This window comes from Lytechinus variegatus, chromosome 15 (assembly GCF_018143015.1).
Source record: "Lytechinus variegatus isolate NC3 chromosome 15, Lvar_3.0, whole genome shotgun sequence".
NCBI classification, from domain to species: Eukaryota; Metazoa; Echinodermata; class Echinoidea; order Temnopleuroida; family Toxopneustidae; genus Lytechinus; species Lytechinus variegatus.
Window position 1 is genome coordinate 27,288,800 of NC_054754.1, and position 22,359 is coordinate 27,311,158.

The following is a 22,359-nucleotide window of genomic DNA, read 5'->3' on the forward strand; positions in this document are numbered from 1 at the left end:
ACTTTCGTTGAATGTCCAAAGCTATTGTCAAATAAGTAGAATTTAATTTCAAAATCATTTTTAAAAAATTTCTGGCTCGCTTCGCTCGCTGGCGACTTTTACAAATTTTTCCATATTTGCTATATTGTGCTGCCTCAAAATAATTCGTTTATTGTCCGCGTTGAAGTTAATTGTGTTGTGTCTGTACATTACATTTCTTCATTATTTCAGCAACAAAGATCTACATACTCTCTTCGTTCTGCAGTTGCTCCTTCCTATGTCACCCTATGTAAATCCAAAATCCAGAAAACAGGCCGGTTTCAACTCCTTTCAATCTCTTGCCCCCCCCCCCCCCGTCTTTGGAACAAACTCCCTCCATCTCTCCGAAACCTCTCTTCCCTTGACCCCTTCAAAAAACATCTCAAAACACACTTATATAACCATAAACCTTAACTTGTCTTATGCAATCAACAGCGCATTGTATCCTTTGGAAAAAGGCGCTATATAAATCCAATTATCATTGTTATTATTATTATGTACCCGCAATTTGATAAAACAGTGGTCTGCAATGTTTAAAAATATCACGAGGTTCCGGGAGCTCCGCTCCAGACCAGTGGCGGCACTAGGGGGAGGCACGGGAAACATTTGCCCCCAGTGAGTTGGCCCTACCCCCAAAATATTGAAAAAAAAATGTATAGTAAATGTTGTCATAAGCATCTTACTTAAGCTGGAAAATGCTCCAAAACAGCTTTTTCGTTTTTTTAAATTTTGAAAATCTTCTCATCCATTTACTGTTAGCTCACAACAATTTTTGTCACTAACATAAATCTTTCAGATCATTATATGAAATTCAAAATGTCGCCCACGCTACACGCTCGCAGTAACTGTTGAGTGAGATAAGTAAATTATCCGTTTAAATGGGGCTTAAAAATCTAATGTTCAAGTCAATATGCTTCTCGCGATTAGAGTTTTCATTATTCGTTTTAGCGAGATACGCATCTTGCGTATTCATAATTTTCATAAATAAAAAATTGCCAGCTCGCATCAAATGTTTAATTAGATAGCCATCCAGTTCATGATTACAAAAAGTGCTTATACAACGTCCAGTTATCATCTCAGGATGTCAACATTTTTCAACTCGCGCTTCGCGCTCGTATTATTTATTTGGTGAGATATCATCTTCATGACCCAATGCAAACAGCCACTGTAGTCCTTATCCGGTCCCTTTACAAGTTAGTAGGGTCTACATTAAAAAAAATAGCTCGCCCTTCGTGCTCGATTTTGAGAAATAGGCAAAATATTTGTGTATTGTCCCGCCCTCCCCAAATGTTCTTTTGCCTCCCCCGAGGTTAAAAATCCTGGTGCTGCCATTGCCCCGGACCCGATCCGCATAGCACTGGCCCCAAAGTTCTACAACCGCGAACAAAAAAAAGATGAAAGAAAAGGAAAAGAAGCTGTAAGATAATGATGTTATTTTCTAAATACCATGTCAAAATCAATCTCAAAGTTATCGCTTCGCTCGTTCGGAACTTATAGTAAGCAACTTTTAGCTGAGATGCTGTGCCCCCTCTTTTTTTTGGGGGGGATGGGGTACTTATCACGCATTGAGCTTCGCCCTAATGCTCGGGGCAAAATCATTTAAAAAATCCTGTCCATACCATCGCAGCAGTTTGGTAATTCAGAGTCCAATTATGAATATGACTTTTAGAACTATATCATAAACCAAAACATCCTTTGAATAAACTGGTGTGAAGGGGGGGGGGGGGGTCAACTCCTCGTATGCTTGTGGATAAAGCGATTGTCAATTTTGTATAAATATAGGCTTACCCCATACCTTAAGTTAAAGTGAGTTACTGAAGACATTTATCAAACAAACGCCATTAATAAAACACGTAGGGCAACAACATTTCCCATATCTTTACAATTTCATATTTTTTTACTGGGGACTTAAATCGCAGAAATAACAATTTGGTGAATGTTTCAAATGATAGTGGATTTTAAAAAAATCATTTCATTATGATAGGCCTGAACTGTCATCACAAAAATAGAAAGATGGAAGTACTGCTTACACCTTATGTACCCTGTATACTATACATAGCTCTTGGTGTATAGGGGTGCCCCCTCTCGAAACTTGAATTTTCATCCTATTATATTGCTATCACCCCCCCCCCCCCGCCTGCTAGGACCAGATTTACACCTACAATACGAACACAACGTTCGAACGAACCTTTTTGTAACCAAAGCCGAAATGGCTTTAACCTTTTTTTAACGAAATTTTTATTTTCATGCTTGCTCGATTTTCTCTTTTAATTGAGGTCAACAAATATACGTTGACTCAAGCTCGTTGTGAATTTTTTTTTCAATTTAATGTTTTTTCTATTCAAGCTAGCGTACTTTTTGGTGAGTTACACAAATCGACCTTTCGTGTCACTTCCGTAGTGCACACACGAATGTGTTTTAAAATTTGACCTGCAACTTTCCTGTGGTAAAGTAACTCGAGTTGTCTGTGACATTGGTCCATGGTCATGACTATTATAAATTATTATAGTCTGCCACTGTGAACCGTTCGCAGTGATTGTGAATTTGAGTTCTTTTCCTTCACTTCGAGCTGCTAGAAGAGAAAAATTGAAATCTGAACATGTGGAAGCGTCTGGTTCTTGTGGTGCTTTTTGCGGCTGTGGTCAGTCATTTGATTGCTATCATGTGAGTTTTTGTAGTGATAAGTATTAGAAGTAATATTTCACAGAGCATAAAAACGAGTCGACGCTTGAAAATGTATGATGAAACGACCTTTTCTGCTATAGATACCGACGTTTTTTACCTGACTGCTAAGAAAGCACGAATGCCTGTGAGCAAGCAACCAGTGGACCAACGGCTTAAGGTCCTCTCCGAGGGACCTGGGGGACCTGGTAATGAGGATAAATGCCTTACCAAAGGGCACTAGCGCACCACTTGGGAATCGAACCCGGGTCACAGGAATCCGAAACCCCGCTCTACCGACTGAGCTATCGCTACGCTTTGTATAATGCAATTTTTCATGCATGTTTATACTGCCATCAATATCACAACTAATATTAATCAGGATATGGTTGCTTCTACTACTACTACTGCATGCTGCTGCTGCTGCTGCTACTACTACTACTACTGATACTACTACTACTACTACTACTACTGCTGCTGCTGCGCTGCTGCTGCTGCTGCTACTACTACTGCTACTACTGCTGCGCTGCTGCTGCTGCTGCTACTACTACTACTTCTACTACTACTACTATTTCTACTACTACTACTACTACAACAACTACAACAACAACTACTACTACTACTACTAGTACTACAACTACTACTACTACTACTACTCCTACTACTACTACAACTACAACAACTACTACTACTACTACAACAACAACAACAACAACTACTACTACTTTACAAAATTTTAAAACAATCTCTTGTCATTCATTGCATAGAACATGTCATATATTGGTGTAATGTTATTTTGATGTTGCATGTTATGTGGATAATATATACAGCTATGCATTGATTTGTTGTTAAAGAAAGACACACATAACAACCTTCGAAATAACTGATGGTATTATAGCTGCTGGTACTCAAAAGATGAGAATCACATTTTGTATACACACATTGGCTATCTTCAGTGAATCCGAGGCAGTGGCGTACCGTGGGTCACAGCATTGGGGTGGGGCACCAGTAAAAATTTTGAGTCACTTAGAGAGCGCTCAGTTGCCAGGTATACTGACATAATAGAGACATTTTAAGGACAGTGCCATTAAACGGATATGTATCTCACTGGTCACATAATGCGAGCGTGAAGCGCGAGCTGAATTTTTTTGAAATTCAGACCTAAAAAGGGACATTATAAACAAATTTTTGTAATCATAATACATACCTGTCTCGCTAAACATACAATGCGAGCGCAAAGCGCGAGCTGAAATTTGTGTATATATTGACTCCAAACAGGGACATTTTAAGGAATATATTTTAGGAATCCATTAAAGGACAAGTCCATCCCATCAAAGGTTGATTTGAATAAAAAGAGAAAATCCAACAAACATAACACTGAAAATTTCATCAAAATCGGATGTAAAATAAGAGTTATGACATTTTAAAGTTTTACTTAATTTCACAAAACAGTTATATGTACAATCCTGTTGGGTATGCAAATGAGGAGACTGATGACGTCATCCACTCACTATTTCTTTTGTATTTTATTATATAAAATAGGGAATAACCTATTTTTCTCCTCCTTGTCAAGTGAAGCAACGATTAATTCCTCCCTGAACATGTGGAATGGGTATTGTTTAATACTATATGATTCAGTCAAGTTGGTCCTTATGGGGTCAAATCTATAAAAAATGAAATATTGTATTATTCAAACAATAAAAAACAAAAGAAATAGTGAGTGAGGGACATCATCGACTGTCTCATTTGAGTTGTGCATGTCACTGTATTGTGAAAAATAAGCAAAACTTTAAAATGTCATAACTTTCTTATTTTACATCCGATTTTGATGAAATTTTCAGCATTTTGCTAGTTTGATTTTTGTCTATTTATTCAAATCAACATTTTTGTGGGGTGAACTTTACCTTTAAGAGTATACATATCTCACCATAGTCATCTAATGCGAGTGCCAAGCGCTTGCTGATTTTGTTAGAATAATATACATCAAACACATGAAGCTTTTGTAGTCATTGTAGTCATGATTAATATACGCATCTCACACATCAAATATTGCGAACGCGAAGCGCGAGCTGAATTTTTTGTATATATTGATCCCAAAGAGGAATAGAAATTTTTGTATATATTGATCCCAAAGAGGAATATAAGGACTATTTTTTAAGGAATTCATTAAGAGTACACATATCTCACCATTTAGATGTGGTATACTTCGTCACCGCTTCGTGCCCTCACTCACCATAGTCATCTAATACGAGTGCCAAGCGCATGCAGATTTTATTAGAATTACATCTAAACACATGAAGCACTTTTTGTAGTCATCGTAATCATGATTATCATACGCATCTCACTAGTCAAATGTTGCGAGCGCGAAGCGCGAGCTGAAGATTTTGGAAATTCAGACCTGAAGAGGGGCATTCTAAGGCCTGCTTGTAGGAATTCACGAAGACCATGCGTATTTCACTAACCAAATGATGCGAGCGCGAAGCGCAAGATGAAAGTTTTTGATATTCAGATCAGAAAAAGGGACATTTTAAGGTCTGATTTTAGGAATTCATGAAGAGCAGACTATCTCACCAATCCAAGAATGTAAACGTAAGCACGGACAGGAAATGGTTTATATTAAGACCTTACAATGGGGCAATCACTTTAAGTAGTCATGAAAAAGAAGCATATGTCACTACATAAAACAATGATAACTTGAAGAGTGCGAGGAAATATATTTTGTGTATATTGAATTGAAAACGGGAGGTTTTAGTACAACAACATTATATATCTTGTTAAACAGACAATGCGAGCACCAGGAACAATGAAGACTATGCCCTGCGCAAAATATGTATCATAAAGTTACGATTTCTTTAATGTAATATAACATAACATAATTATAATAAAATATAACATTATAACTAGCAATAATTTCTTCTTTCCCCACTACGTTTCTCTCCCTTTCTCTCTCTTTCCCCCGTTTTTTTTTTTTTTTTTTTGGGGGGGGCAGAAGATGGGGGGCACATGCCCCCCGTAGTTACGCCACTGATCCGAGGTGTAGAGGTTGGGCTTTAAATAATTCCTTAAAAAGTCATTGTCTTTAATATATTTTGTCCCCAATCGTTGAATTATGAAAGTGTCTCACCCATATTTTTCTCTTTTTTACAATTTCTAACTTCTTCCAGAAAGATTCTGGGTTTAGAGAAGACAATTTACAATGTCAAACCGGGTGACTGCCAGTTTGTTCGTGGAATAGGTAAGTTTTTTTAAATGTTGCTGATACGTGTAATGTCAGACTATAATTAGTGATTACATGTTAACATGCTTTACCATGTTTACACATGTCTAACTAAAGTGTAATGGAATACCGTAATTGGAATCCGGTTTACAATCACTTCTTTTAAAGGTTCCGATAAATTCTTTATATTACCAAGAACAGCCAATGTTAAATGTGATGGTAAATAGTTATACTGTGTACTTTTATGATCATTTGTAATTTTACATTTTCATTTTTTTTTAGAACATGGCTCGGAGGATTTGGAGCTTTTATCAGATGGCTTTGTGATTGTATCAGAGGTAGATTATTATGATTTCATGATAATATTGTATCAGGAATAATTTGCAATAGCAAGTAATAACAAAAGAACAGACGAAGAGAAGAGAACTAGAAAGGAAAGGAAAGGAAAGATAGGAAAAGAAAATGTAATTTTCTAAGGTTATATAACACTTTAAAAATGCCCCTCCCAAAATTAGTGACGTGATGGGCCAAAGGTTGTTGAGGGGGCACAAAAGATTTGAAAAGTCGTGAATGAGCCATTTTTTCTTTAATATCATTTTAGATTGAAAATCTTTTTTTTTTTTTTTTTTTTTTTTGGGGGGGGGTAATATTCAACAACTATAATACCACATTTAACCCCCTACCCCCTTTCCTTTCCTTTTCTTTCTTTTTTTCTTAGTCGTCAGTGGCGAATTCATGGGGGGGGGGGGTAAATCCGCCCCTATTAGTCATGAATATTTTGGAGCTCCCCCGACCCCCCCCCCCATTTCTAGAATAAAAAATTTTCAGACCAGATTAATTTTACCATGTTTTGTATAATAGCTGTTCCTTGCAAGGAATGTCGTGATCATGTATACCATTTAGATCTTATTCAAACCCAATTCAATATATTGATATGATTAATGTCAATAGTGATGCGTTGTAATTTTGCACCCTCAAACTGAACTTGTTGCAAAGCTTTTACGAAATACTCGCATAGTGGAATAAAACGGAAGTGCAATATGACCCATGATAACTTCCGTTTCTATTCATGTTCTTAGGGTTATTTGCCATTTAAAGACCGTGTCGAAGGAGCACCAAGAGGTCATCTATTTGCTTATGATATCAACAATCATAAAAATGGTGCGATCGAGTTGAAGATCAAGGGTGATTATGATATCAACACGCTTCATCCACATGGCATTGCAGCATTCGAAGATAAAGACTCAAGTAAACATTTCTAAATTTACTTTCTAAGCGTATATTATGTTCTGAAAGTGTTCTGAATAATCTTGAGTTAAAAAAAGCGTGATGATAAAGCGTGATACAAACTCATATTATAGTAGTACTTTGAGCATCTAACAAGGTGGATATGTGCACTATACAAATACCTTTTATTATCATTATTATTATTAGTAGTAGTAGTAGTAATAGTAGTAGTAGTAGTAGTAGTAGTAGTAGTAGTAGTAGTAGTAGTAGTAGTAGTAGTAGTAGTAGTAGTAGTAGTAGTAGTAGTAGTAGTAGTAGTAGTAGTAATAGTAGTAGTAGTAGTAGTAGTAGTAGTAGTCAGGGGCGGATCCAGCTTTTTTTAAAAGGGGGGGTTTGGGGTGGTATGCGAGGGAGCGTAGCGACCGAGTCCAAGCGAGCGGAGCGATCGAGATTTGTAGAGAAAAGTAGAGATTTGTAGAGAAAGGGGGGAGGGTGGACACCCCCCTCCCACAGTTGGGAAAATTTTTGAAAATCTGTGTGTGAAAATGGCGTTTTCTTGCATCTAAAACACCACTATTTTTGGTATAGATGTCGTTGCCAAATTAACCCCCATGAAAATTTGTAAAATTAAGTTGCATTTTCCTGCAATGTAAGGCCAGTTAACAACACAGATACAAAGACATTTGTTCGCCCAACCCCCCCTCCCCCAAAAAAGTTGCAACCCCCCACCCCCCTCTAGATCCGCTTCTGGTAGTAGTAGTAGTAGTAGTAGAAGTAGTAGTAGTAGTAGTATCATCATCATCATCATCATAATAATAATCATTATTATTAATATTATTATTGTCGTTATTATTATCGTACAATTTACGGAGTCCTACGACTGCATCGTCTTGTTTACGATTAGAACAGACATAAAGCGTTGTAAAACTATGCCCAGATCTTCGTATGTAACCGAAAAGTATGGCTTATTATGAATAGGGGTGGTGCCAATGAGGGGGGCAGATCAGGACACCCTTTGTGATTCATAAAGTAGAGGGGCCAGGAAAAGGAAAGTAAGAAGAAGAAAAGGGTAGTACATGTATAATAAAGAGGTCTGTTACACGCAACTTAAATACCCTGTTGTTAAAGGACAAGTCCACCCCAACAAAAACTTGATTTGAATAAAAAGAGAAAATTCAACAAGCATAACACTGAAAATTTCATCAAAATCAGATGTAAAATAAGAAAGTTATGGCATTTTAAAGTTTCGCTTATTTTCAACAAAAGTAGTTATATGAACGAGCCAGTTACATCCAAATGAGAGAGTTGATGACATCACTCACTCACTATTTCTTTTGTATTTTATTATATGAAATATGAAATATCTTTATTTTCTCGTCATTGTCATGTAAAATTAAGTTTCATTCCTCCCTGAACACGTGGAATTCCATTATTTTAACATTTTGTGCTTCAGGCAAGGAGGTCCTAATCGTCAAATTCGTAAAAATTGAAATATTGTATAATTCAAACAATAAAAAACAAAAGAAATAGTGAGTGAGTGAGTGACATCATCAACTCTCTCATTTGGATGTAACTGGCTCGTTCATGTATCTATTTTGTTGAAAATAAGCGAAACTTTGAAATGTCATAACTTTCTTATTTTACATCCGATTTTGATGAATTTTTCAGCATTGTGCTTGTCTGATTTTTCTCTATTGATTCAAATCAACATTTTTCTGAGGTGGACTTGACCTTTAAATTTATTTTTTTTAATGACGTCACTTATTGGTCGGCTTGCCCTCCCTCTATCAAAGTGCCCTGTTGCCGCCCTTAGTACATCACCATATATTCGATTTTCATTAAAAAGAATGATAGTATTTTTTTGGCTAGAAGCAGTGCTATGGGAAGAACTGAGAGCAAAAATAAAACAGTCCCATATCAGTTGCAAGATTTGAGAAAACGAGGAGAAAGATTCTTTTTAAAAAAGGAAGTAGTGGAATTATAGGCCTAGTAGTTTAATATTGTCAAGTCTGGCTGGCTTAACTGTATATTGCATTTTATACATAAAATGCTTGGGCGTTGCTCCACCCTGTGCCATTAAACGCCATGTTGCCCCCAGTTTGGGGCAAATATGATTTCGAATTAAATAATGATGCCTTGTCTTTGCGTTGTTTTTCTTCTTTCATTTTGATTGTATAAAGAAAAGACATTTGTGTTTGTCATAAACCACCATGTTGGATTTGATGTCGTGGATATCTTTGAGTTTGATCGAAGCACGATGTCTTTATCTTTCATCAAATCAAAGAGAGATCCTCTAATGATAAGGTAAGGGTTAATCGACTATTATCACCACTACCGCCACCATCATCATCATCTCTATCATCATCATCATCATCATCATCACCACCATCATCATCATCATATCAGCATAATCATCATCATCATCATCATCAAAATTATCATTTATCATCGAATAATGATACCAATAATCATTAACATTATCATCATCATCATCATCATCATCATCATCATCATCACAATAATATTATCATCATAATCATCATCGTCATCAATCATCATCATCTAATAATAATAATCATCATTATCACCATCGTTATCATCCTCATCATATTCACCATTATCATCATTATCATCATTATCATAGTCGTCATCATCATCAACACCATCATCACTATTTTCATCATCACCATCATCACTATTTTCATCATCATTATCGTCTCCACAATCATCTTCATCCTCATAATCATCGTCGGCGTCGACATTGAAATCTTAACCCAAGTTTACGTTTTTGAAATGACATAACTTAAAAAGTATATATAGATCTAATGAATCTTGGACAATAGGTTAATCAAATATCACTAAACATCCCGCGTAAGTTTCAGGTCTCAAAACCAAGGTCAAAATGTCATTTAAAGTCAATGAACTTTGGCTATGTGAGGGGTAATTGTTGAATTGTCATCATAACTTTTAAATCCTATGGATATAGTTCTGAAAAAATGTGGACATTGGGGTGATCAAGTATCACTGACAAGTCTTAGATCACATGATCAAAGTCAAATGTCATTTGGGGTCAATGAACTTAGTATTATATCATTATATGAATGTTTTTTTATGTAAAATTATTTCATAGTTTTAAAAGTCAGCACCGCTGCTATACACGTATTGAATCGCGTAATGCAGGTGAAACTGTCAGAGGCTGTCTACTCGTTTGTTTGTTTTTGTTTTAATCTCGGAATAAAGCTTGTATATTTACTCAATTTCGAGAAAAAATACCTCTTTGTTTTACTTGGTTACAGTGTGAACAACTTAATAGCGACAGGACCGGAATCCTTTTTCATTACCAATGAAGGCTACTTCTTGAACCCACGTATGAGGTCTCTTGAAGAGATGCTCTTATTGAGAACGGGATACATTCTTTTTTGTGACGTCACTGGCTGCAAGCAAGTATCGGAATCGTTGAATGGTCCAAACGGTATCGATATCTCTAAGGATGGCAGGTCAGTTATCATTGATTTAAACATTCGTTACTTTATTTTTTTTTTAATCAGCTTTTTCGTCTTTCTTAAAGGGGCTCTTCAGGCTGAAAATAATACGATTTGAACAGAAAAAGTAAAATCAGATAAGCAAAACACTGAAAGTTTCATCAAAACCGGACAATGAATAAGAAGGTTCAGACATTTTAAAAAGTTTGGCAAGATTTCGATGAAACGATTCTACATTTGTATTCATGAATATGCAATGAGCAAACAAATGATTTTGTCATATTCCCACTTATTCTTTTGTATGAATTCGTATTCGTAACACTGATTAATTATCTCGTTGTTTTTTTAATTTAGGTATCTCTACGTTTCTCAATTTTTTTCGAGGCAAATCCGTGTGTACGAACGAAACACGGCTTACAATACCCTTACACCAAATAAGGTAAGTAGACTTTCTTCCTATGTGCCCCCTTTTCGAAGGGGGGGGTGTAAAATTATCTGTAGTTTCCAATATGGTGTAGCATTAATGCTGTAACGGATCGACATAGCCCATGTGTTCTCAGGATTTAACGAAAACTGCTCACATTCAAAGATTGGAGATCGGGGGTATATCCTCACCCCAGCTATTTGTATCACTTGTAAATCTGCAACCGATCAGTTTCATCTATACTTATATAGCAAATCAATATTCTTTTTATTTTACACAGAACAGATCAGCAGTGTGTAATGGAGTAAAAATGTTCAATAGATTCTAAGACTCCTTAAAATTATATTTTTAAAATAAATATCTCATATGTATCATTGTTTTTTTTTTCGAAACAATAAAGTCCTACTTCTTTTTTAATGACAGGATATTTACGTCATTGATCTCGGAACGACACCGGACAATATTTTTGTGGATGAATCTGGTGATATATGGGCTGGCTGCATCAAAGTTCTAGCCAAGGCTCTTCATTATATGGGTACAAAGGAAGGGCTAGTCCCATCTCAGGTCCTACGAATAAGAGTTGGATCCAACGATTATGAAATGTCTGAAGTTTACAGTGAAGATGGCAGGAATATTACGATGTCAACCAGTGCCATCTACTATAGAGGTGTCCTACTCATTGGATCTTTACATGAACGAATGATGCGTTGCCAAGTTAATACTCTTTAGTGATCAGATGTTAATACTCTCGAAGTGTTATCCATCCAATACACTAAAAGAGAGCAGAAGATTAAAGGACAAGTCCACCCCAACAAAAAGTTAATTTGAATAAAAATAGAAAAATTCCAACAAGCATGATAGTGAAAATTTTACCAAAATCGGACGTAAAATATGAAAGTTATGACACTTTCAAGTTGTGCTTAATTTTACAAAATAGTTATATGCACATCCTGGTCGGTATGCAAATGAGGGGACTGATGACATCACCAACTCACTATTTCTTTGTATTTTATTAAACGAAATATAAAATATTTTAATTTTCTCTTCGTTGTCATGTGAAATAAAGTTGTATTCCTTCCTGAACATGTGGAATTAATATTGTTTAACATATTGTTTTTTCAGTCAAGTTGGTTATAATTGTCAAATCTGCAAAAAATTAAATATTGTATAATTCAAACAATGAAAAACAAAAGAAATAGTGAGTGAGGGACATCATAAACTCTCGCATTTGCAGTAACTGAGATGTGCATATAACTATTTTGTGAAAAATAAGCGAAACTTTTAAAATGTCAAAACTTTCTTATTTTACATCCGATTTTGATGAAATTTTCAGTGTTGTGCTAGTTTGATTTTTCTATATTGATTCAAATCAATATTTTTTTGGGGTGGACTTGACCTTTAAATGGGCCAATTTGATAATGATTAGCCCAAAATTCGTCCTGTGATCTCACATTTTAAACGTTTGTAATAACACCTTTCTATGGCCAGATTTAATTCAAAATCCGGTAATTCTATTTCTCGTATTGTTCTGTTTGCATACAAAATGAAAGAAGGGAATGTATTTCCTTTCAAATAGATTCATTAGTGTTCATGGCTATTGACGCTTTCGCGTCGATATGACGGGGTAATAATATCTTAACACGTATCAACGCGCAGTTGAGTATATGCACATAGTAACAGCACTATATAAATGGACATTATTATTATCATTATCATTGTTGTTGTTATTATTGTTGCTGTTGTTGTTATGGTATTCATGTATCGGTTTTACGTCTTACATAACTTTTCTTCAGGGTTTGCATGCTTATTCTTAAAACTTTAACGACAACTAAAATGTCAAAATTTCCAATCTTGCTCAAAGTTGTATACCCTCCTTTATCATACTTTCCATTGTGCGTTTGTCATAATCAATTTGAGAGCTTCGTAGAGAAAAACAAAAGACCCAAATTCGGGGATGTTTAATAAGGAATCTATCTGCTTCATGTTTGATTTTTCAAATAATTGAATTACAAAGTACGAGGGGGGCTTTAGTCTTCATTGTTTTAGTAACCATATAAAAAAATACTTGAAAATGATAATCAAACTGTAATTTTATAGAAGTTCATGCCCAGTTATGTGTCCGATTCTAGTCAATCCGAGTCCGGTCTCGAGTCTGAGAGCGGACCACATATCACTACCCCTTCACTACCCCTTCACTTTCAAAACAGTTCTGGAATACGAAGGAATGGCTTTTACCGTATACACGTATAAATTGATATTTGAATTATTCATATCCATACATTATATTTATAATTCAATGGTGTAATATTATTGTGCACAGTTGTCTCCCTTAATTTTTTAAATGTATTTTTTTTAATTTAATTCGTATAGCATTGCTGTTTTTAATACACTATCAAGTAATCGCAGGGAAAGTCAAGCCATGTGGGTAAGCTGAGCCAACATGATTGTACCGGGTTGGGGTGGCAAGCCCCCCCCCAAAAAAAAAAAATCCCCATTTTGGCCTATCATGAGTGCTCTGATAAATAATGTTTATTTATCGAAAGGGAATTTCGGATTATGTAATTTTTTTATTTTACTCTCGAGTTTCATGAAATATTTAACGGTTATGCTTTAGATGACTTTTCTCCATCTGTGCAAATTGAAAAGATATTGGACGGACTCGGTCTTTAATAAAAAACAATTTATATTATTTCATATTTTCCAGTTCTATGTTTCATATCTCGTATAATTTCTAATACAGTTGTAATAAACATATACTTTTTTTTGTATTTTCATGCCCAGTGTTCCAAGAATGGTAAAAGCTATTATTTCTATGCATCCCTTCTTTTTCCAAAAAAAATTATATTGTGTATTCTGAAGCAACAATAAACGTACAATCGAAAATGCACCAAAATTACTGGACGGGAATGGGGGGTTACTCGCCGTATATATATTCCTCATTTATCACCTGTTGTATAGAGTAGTTCAAGTAAAAAAAGTCCAGGGGGGCGTTTCATGAAAGAACTTGTCGGACGTTTTATCCGACAAGTCCCATTTTATCCAACAGTTCCCATAGTAACAGTGCCTCTCAGCCAATCAACATCAGAGAAACACTCCCCAGATGTGGCATTCTGAAAAGTTTATTGCAGCCCATATTTATAACATTTTAATTCGTACTGAGTAAAATAACAATGATTTATACGCCATTCACTCCAACTAGAATAAACGAGACGTTCATTCCAACAACATTGACTGACTTACGTCAGTGCAAATGGCAAAATGAAATACGTACAGTTGAACAACTATAACAGATATATAATACAATGAAGCCATTTATTGAATAATCATTCTCCCAAAATACCACCGCTTAATGAAATCCCAGGGATGATCCTGCGAACGCTTCCATTTTTTTCCACTTTCGTCGGAATTCTCCAATTTCTTAAAATCCTAACAAATCATCCAATTAGAAGCTTAAAAATCCTGAAAGACCTATGACGCCATTCGATCACAGGCCGATGGGCGGGGGTGGGTGGGGGATGGGGTGTAGTGACCCCCATGATTCTTTGAGATGGGGCAAAGATATCAATATAACTTACGGTGAAACTCTTCGTGTCGTCATAGCAAGGGCTCCGTTCTCTTGTAAGCTGTAGTGCGATCTGCGATGGAACGACTCGGGAGATTCTCCATTTTGCGATATGGTGTACCACGTTCCCACGTACTAAAAAGAAAATATAATTTGAAATGCAGAGTAAGGTTTTTTTTCTTAAGGGGCAATACGTTTTTGATGTGTGTAAGTGTGTGGATGTGGGTTTACGTGAGTATGTAAGAGTCATGGACGTTTTGATGGCAAAATATATCAATTTAGATAGACCTGGGGTCCGTTTCACAAAGGACTTTCAACTGTTGTAACTTTGCCATTATGGCAACTACCTGAAACATTGTTGCGCGAATTTGGTATATTCATGGTTAGGGGGACAGGGGGACGTGTCACCCCTACTCAAAATAGTAGGGGGACACAATATCAAATGTCCCCCCTACTATTTTGGGTCTTTGGTGATGCTAAGAAATATGTAACTCAAAATGGGAATAAAACGTGCGTTTTGGGACAAGATGACATTTTTTTTTCTTTTTTTTTTTTGCTTGTCAAATGTATTTTCGTCGAAATGACCTTAAATTTTAGGTTGGTCAAATTTTCCAGACCCTTGTCCCCCTACCTTTTGGGAGAGATTTCCGCCCCTGGGTATATTGTTGTGCGAATTTGGTATATTTACCCGATGTCGGTATTTATATTTGATCGAGTTATTCGTGAGATTTACTCCATTTTGTCTATTCCAGTCAATCCGCAAATTTACATTCTTTTTCGAGGTCAGACTTAAGCTAATAGAAGAACATTTGATTCACGCTTTCAATAAAATCTATGAAGAAATCATTATATCATAATTTCCTAAGAAGTCGTCTGTCTTAAATTCTGACTAAAACATTGTTTAAGGCACTGTAATGTGACATCACCTTTTTTTTACTGACAGGTTCTTTTATATATATATTTTTAAAATAATATTTTATTTTCTTCCTCTTTCAAATCAATAAGTTTACAATCACAATTCATGTAAATCAAAGTTTTGTACATGTATATGAAACAAATGAATATATCAATATCAATGAGATTAAAAACAAATTTCAGAATTATTACAAATTGAATATAACTGTCCAATGTTATTTTCTGTCTTTTATTTTTTTAAAACAACACATTGGTATTCATAATGCATATAGCATTTCAATTTTTTTGATAAACGATAAAACAGCAATGTGGATAAAATTCCTTGCTCAAGGGCATATGTGCCGAGCCGGGAATCGAACCCCCGATCTCTTGTCCAGCGCCTTAGACCACTCGGCCACGGCAACTAATTCATTTTTTTTTTTAAAGAAGTTTTACACCCTCTCTCGAAGTACAGCGATTATTCTATTTTGCCTAGGAAAGACAATGCAAACCAGGGAGATCAGGGGCCGATTGCACAAAAGGGTCTTTGCAAGGACCGTCTTTCGTGTCGCCCATCTTTCATGATGCGCCATGTGAAACGCATTTTAAATGAATAATCTGCAAACATATTTCATTCGTCCGTTAAAATTAACAAAATATTTGTTTATGAATTGATAGGATATATCATGAAATTGTATGAAATTTGATTTAAAAGCAAGCTAACGAATCTTATTCTTTATCATAAATTTCAGAAACATCCCCGCTTATAGCGTATCATAAAAGATGGGCTACACGAAAGACGGTCCTTGGAAAGACCCTTTCGTGCAATCGGCCCCAGACGTCCCACATTTTAAAGGACAGTACCGTTTCAACTATTTTGTTCCGATCAAGTCCCGTATTTCACTGGGGCTGCGGATGGAACGGTTTTGAATGCCAAAAAATTACAATCAGATGGTAATTTTTACGTTTTCTGTACACGATATTCAAAGAAGTAGGGGGGGCTAAAGCCTACCGAGCCCCCCCCCCCGGTTCCGCGGCCCCTTTTTATGATTTCGAACAAATTTGTCATATGAGACAGTATACTAACAAGAAATCACTGGAAAGGGAAACTTACTATAAAAATTCTTTACAATTTTATGCATCATTATCTTATAAAATCTTTCCTCAGACCTATACTTTGTAGAAAATGGTTTGTAAATCAGCAGTGGTTATAAACAGTTGAGGTTGTATACATAGTTATTGCAAAATTATCATGATTATACGGTGAAGTTTGTATTCATATTTTCAGTTATCATGGTTACACAGTGATTATTTTAAACATATTTGTGAAGTGGAAATTGTCAACAGTAACCTCTGGCGTAAATCTCGTGTTGGAGTTTGACCCTCTCCTTTTTTCATGGGAAATCAATGACCAGAGCCCTGGGAACGTTTTTTTTTTACTTGGGGTACAGAAGTAAATTTGACAAGCAAAAAAAGTTTTAACTTCAAAATAGAGCTTATTTCTGTCCGGAGAAATCTGAATCTGACAAGCAAAAAACAAAGAGAAGCTTTTCACAAAAAAAAAATATATAGGTCATTTTGGTCACATTTCTCCATATTTAACACCATACCAGAATTCATGGAGTGCTGCCTATGAACAATAATACACACAGCACTCTCGCCTCCCAGGGCCATACCAAGGACCGGAGGATAAGCCCCTAAACTACCCCTAGATCCGCCACTGCGACTCCTTTTCGTTTTAACAGACAGTGAATTCAAATTTTGAAAATTAAAAGTCTTTAGGTTGACATAAACTTTTCCCTCTTTCCAGTGTAATTTACAATTACTATTAACAATACAATTACATGTAAGTCACTACTGACCGTGTCAAAATGATGTTCATCTGTCATTATCGTTGATCAATTGTGATGATAACCTAGTTCTGTTTTTTAACAACAATGCTGCAAAAATAATTATCTATGTCAGATGAAAGGGGTCACCTAGCAGTTCAAAAGGGACAAACAATTTTAGCACAAATGATGTTAACTTTCGTCACAGATGCAAGGACAGTTTAGAGTTGACAAATGAGTCAAACTAACAGCATGCTTTGGTTTTATGGTCCTTGACAATCGGCGGATTATTCTAGAACGTGGATCCGTCATCGTGTTGTTGTTTGATTTTTAAGGCGAATCAAGTGGAAGTTGCACCCTTTAAAAACAAAAAATCAGGTCATTTTCCCCCGGGTTATTGTTCTGCAATTGAGCTGATGGCCCGATTTTGGACTTTTGAGGAGGATGAAGAACTGACTCGTGCCCGAAAGATCGTATATAAGGCACGATGATGCTATCTCTCTCTCTCTCTCTCTCTCTCTGTATTTGAGTTTTGTCAGACGTGTATCAATCAGATATGATTATTTACGTCTGGGACCGACCTTTTACGTCACCATCCGAAAGACGTAACCAGGGCTCGAACCTCGAACCTCTGTATCAATTCGTAACTTCCCCACAGCTTGGATTACAGGCGCACACCACAACGCCCAGTTGCATCCCCCAGCTCGATCCTTGAATACACTGGGAGTGTGTCACATGAGCTCCGGATTCACATTTAACAACTTGTTACAGCTACATCCACGACACCCTTGGCACCCCATCCCAGAACGCCACTATAATTAAGCTACTTCTGATTTTAAACCACTCCTCCAAATGATAAGCAAATCCAATCAAACAATATAGGTATATCGAAAAAGCATATGAAAAATGAAACAGATCTGCTTCTTACCTGCTGTATGTTGAAGTCTTCTTGAACTTGAAAGTCGGACACTACGCAGCTCCTGGCTTGCACACCTTTGTTCCTGAGGCGTCCGTGAGCCACCGAATCAACCTCGCTGAGTATACCCAATAACAGACAGATCACTATTACCTTGGCAGACATGTTGGTGATTTATTCCTATCTCTACAAATTCCTAAATAAGTTTGTCTCAAAAATCAAGAGACCAAGTGCACTGGCAACACGTCTATGCCAGTTGACCCGGACCTTTCCGAAGAAGAAACAAAAACAATACAGGGGTTTCGATGAAGACGTCTTCAAGCCTACAGCTCTGCGTCATGCAACGCGATTGTTTTCGATCTAATCCTCCTGCATTCTCCTGGAAACTTCCGAACGGTTGACTTTTGTTGGACTCCACACGTACTCTGCCTTTTCTCCAACTTCCGATTAAAGTACACATTTGCTCAATCGATAAACACAATGCCTAACTCCTCTCTGGGTTAACACTTATGTGTGATCTGCTACATACGGGTTAAAGTCTATTATTCCACCAATAAAAAAGCTATTGTCCGTGCAGCAAAGGGATATAAACGTTGGCAACTTTTGTGGATCTTGAATTTTCTATCCCTTGGCAAAGCAGCCACTCAATTAGACTCAATCGGTGAAGAAAAACATATCTATTTCCAGGGCAAAAACCAAGTGAGCTGGTCTTTGACATAACAGATAAAAAAATAATTTCTTGGAATTATTAACCGGACCTGGGGAACCCGAATCATTGATTTTAACCGAATAAAAATACAAGAAATATTTATTATGTATATTAAAGTTAGCTCAGTTCATTGAACCACATCCCGCAAAGTCGATTGGTCAACGTTTTGGGAAAAAATTTGGCCTTTAGATCTACATTTTCCAAGAAATCTTATTAATCTCCCCTATCAAGGGACCAAATCGAGTAGAATTTTCCAGAAATAATTGTATATCGGCCATTTCATTGAACTATAATCAAAACTACATTGCTTTGTGACCCAACGCGGTATATTAAGGTGACCATGACCTAGTGAGACACGCGTTTTTAATTTGAATACTTGAGGCTACCCTAGTGACCACAAACTCAACACGAATGGCCTCCTGGACAAAGGGGAAGTAAGAGCAAATGGATAACTGAAGACAACAAACAAAAACGTATTGAAGGAAAATGGAAAATACGAGAGATTGATTGCACTTAAACTGTAATATTTCTGTATGTTTAGAAAGATCCTCAACATTGATTGTCTTGGTAAAGTTATTAACCAATAACAATTGAACAGTTCCCCTTTTGAGCCTTCAGAGGCATAACAATTTTCCCAAGGCAAGTTGGGTGCATGTTTCAGGAGGGGTAGGGGGTCGTTTTATCAAGTACTTTGAAGCTTCAAGTTGAATTTTTAGAACGAACGCGATTCATGGTTCCATTTATATTCTTTTAACAACCATAAACATCGTCTACCATTATATTGAGACTCTACATTAATCAAGTCAATCGTATTAGAAGCTTGTTTACGAATTGTACTTTAAACAACAAACTGGCATCGAGATTTAACACAGATACAGAACCTCTTTCAATTGAAATCCATTTCCCGGAAGGAAAAGTTATAAAATGGCACTATGAGGTCATCATGGAGATGAATTGATGCCTCGAAAAAACAGATGTAATTGAAATGATATAATACCAATAATAACCTGCAGCTATATAGCTTATATAATGCTCACTTTTAAGAGGGAATGGGGGGGGGTGGCGATAAGATACTGTTCTTGATTTACCAAGAGTGTATTGAAATTGACCTGGATGCCTCGAATCCATTAAATGTTTTTTTTTATCTTTCCCAGGAGAAGAAGAAAAAGATGAAAAGAAAGAATACTGTAAATACTTTTGGAGAAGAACTTAATCAGGAAAATTTAAAATCAATTCTTCGTCCTGTAATCGATTTCGTCCGATACGGTCCTGTTTGGCTAGTTAATTTGCACGCCTTGTTTTATTACTGTCCCTCCCATTTTGGAGGGATTTGTTATTTAAAATAAAATTATTATTTTTATTGACACTAGTAGATTGCGCTCCTCCTAGAACTCGACTCCTCTTTTGATTACTTGTTTATCACTCAAGATTTGTGTCTTCTTATTTACTGGGGTAATTGATGGCTTCTTTGTTGTTGCTTATTAATCAAATTTCAAGCTCTTTGAAACAAAAATCATGCTTGATAAAAATGAAGATTGGAAAATGGTTTTAGCTTCAGTTTGACCCCAGTAACTCTCTCGGATTATCGCTACAAAGAGTGGTTGGACTTTACGTATACTCTGAGCAAATACGGACTGACAGCACATAAATAAGACAAAACCGCAAAAGCAAATATTTGTTATAATTCTTATTCGGGAACTCGCTGTTAGAGAAAAAAAGAGAAAAGTAAAGTGAGGTAGTGTGATATATTAATTTCAATAGATTTATCAGGAGAAAACTCCACCATGGCATAGAGTTGGTTTGTATACTGATATCAAAGAAAGAGAGTTAATTTTGTTTTTAATATAATTATATCACAAAACAAATGAAATGTGATACTTTTTGTTACAAAAATCAGTTGTAATATGATAAATCTTGTTATTTTGAATCTTTCTATTTTTGTTCATTTTTTCTTCAAAATTCTTTTGTTTATATGTTTCTTTCTGTCACTCCCTCTTTATTTATTTGTTTCCCTTTTCTCCATCCATTGTTGTTTTCTTATTTTTTTTAATATTATGTCTTTAAGTCTCTTTCTTCAGTCATTACTTTTCTCTTTCTTATTCTTTTCCATTTTTTCTTCATTTCTTTCTTCACGCGGCTTTACTTTCTTAATTTTCGTTCTGTCTCTCATTCTTCATTAACCTTCCTTTTGTTTTTTAGTCTGTCCCTATTTCTCATTGTTTATACCTTCTAATTCTTATGCATTATTATTAGAGCGTTGTGGCCCAGTGGATTAGTCTTCAGACTTTGAAACAGAGGGTCGTGGGTTCAAATCCCAGTCATGGCGTAGTTTCCTTCAGCAAGAAATTTATCCACATTGTGCTGCACTCAGCCCAGGTGAGGTGAATGGGTACCTGGCAGGAATTTATTCCTTGAAATGCCACAGCGCTGTAAAAGGCTGCGTGGCTAAAGCCAGGGTGATAATATCAAAGTCCTTTGGAAGCGAATAGAGACGTAATTTCTAATGAGTTATGCGCTATACAAGAACTGTCTATTATTATTATTATTCTGATTGATGTTGTAATTCAAATTTGACTATATGTATTGTTTGATTTTGTTGTGCTTTGTGAACGGAAAATGAATAAAATCTAAATCTATTTGTTTTCCTTTTCCCTTCTTCCATTCTTTGTTTCTTCGGTTTTTATTTTTATTTGTATTTCTTTCAGTGTATTTCTACATTTTTATTTATTTATTTATTTCTGTCATTCTTTATAAATGTTCATCCTTTTACCCTTTCTTTGCTCCATTTTCAAAAAATGTATTTCCTTCTTCTGCTCCTTCATCTATATGATGTAGATGATAGAGCAAAAGAAGGAAATCATTTCCTTTTTCCTTTTTTTTCATGATTAATGGCATAATATGGAATTTGAATTCATCGTCTGTGAAAGGGGCAATCATGTCGAATTCGTTAATTTGTCATACCGCCATCTCTCGACCCATGCAGGTCTGCAGAAGTTGGACATGATTTGGTGAAATAATCAGTAGTTTCTTGGATCAAAATATTATACAGAATCGAGAGAGACCGACAGACAGAGAAGGGGGGGGGGGGGTTGGAATGATATTGAAGTAAAATCCATCTTAAAGTTGACCCCCCCCCTAAAAAAAAACACATATAGGGCCTATATCGAATAGGACTCTAGAGTCAATTCCTTCATTATTATTATTTTTTTTTTACAACAGATTGAAGCGTCAATGAATTTTGACAGGACAAGGGCACCAGAAGATAATTACATAAGACTCTAGTCAGAATCACGTCATCCCCTTTCGGCATTCCCTTTTTTCTACTATCGTATTTTTATCTGACTTTCTTCATTTTTCTGTTTTTCTTTGTTTCATTACACGAGAAGTCATAGGTTACTGCGCCCCGGACTTTACCATGAT

The 22,359-nt window shown here is 36.0% G+C and overlaps 2 protein-coding genes across 3 annotated transcripts in view; one reads left to right on the top strand and one right to left on the bottom strand.

Moving 5' to 3' along the window:
- Positions 1-18,802, bottom strand: part of LOC121428339 — a 70,961-nt gene extending 52,159 nt beyond the window's left edge. The window contains exons 1-2 of one of the 2 annotated variants that reach the window (XM_041624914.1): positions 18,243-18,802; positions 14,605-14,726 (exon numbers count right to left, since the gene is read on the bottom strand). In XM_041624914.1, coding sequence (XP_041480848.1) covers positions 14,605-14,726; positions 18,243-18,395 — 275 coding nt within the window. In that variant the 5' untranslated portion in view covers positions 18,396-18,802. The remainder of the gene's footprint in view (positions 1-14,604; positions 14,727-18,242) is intronic. The other variant, XM_041624913.1, reaches the window with a different exon arrangement.
- LOC121428340 (serum paraoxonase/arylesterase 1-like) lies at positions 2,330-11,969 on the top strand. Its single transcript, XM_041624915.1, has 8 exons — positions 2,330-2,682; positions 5,844-5,914; positions 6,179-6,234; positions 6,976-7,144; positions 9,304-9,427; positions 10,420-10,620; positions 10,960-11,044; positions 11,453-11,969. The coding sequence occupies exons 1-8, from the start codon at positions 2,618-2,620 to the stop codon at positions 11,756-11,758; spliced, it is 1,077 nt and encodes a 358-aa protein (XP_041480849.1). The 5' UTR covers positions 2,330-2,617; the 3' UTR covers positions 11,759-11,969.
- Positions 18,803-22,359: the final 3,557 nt, after the last annotated feature.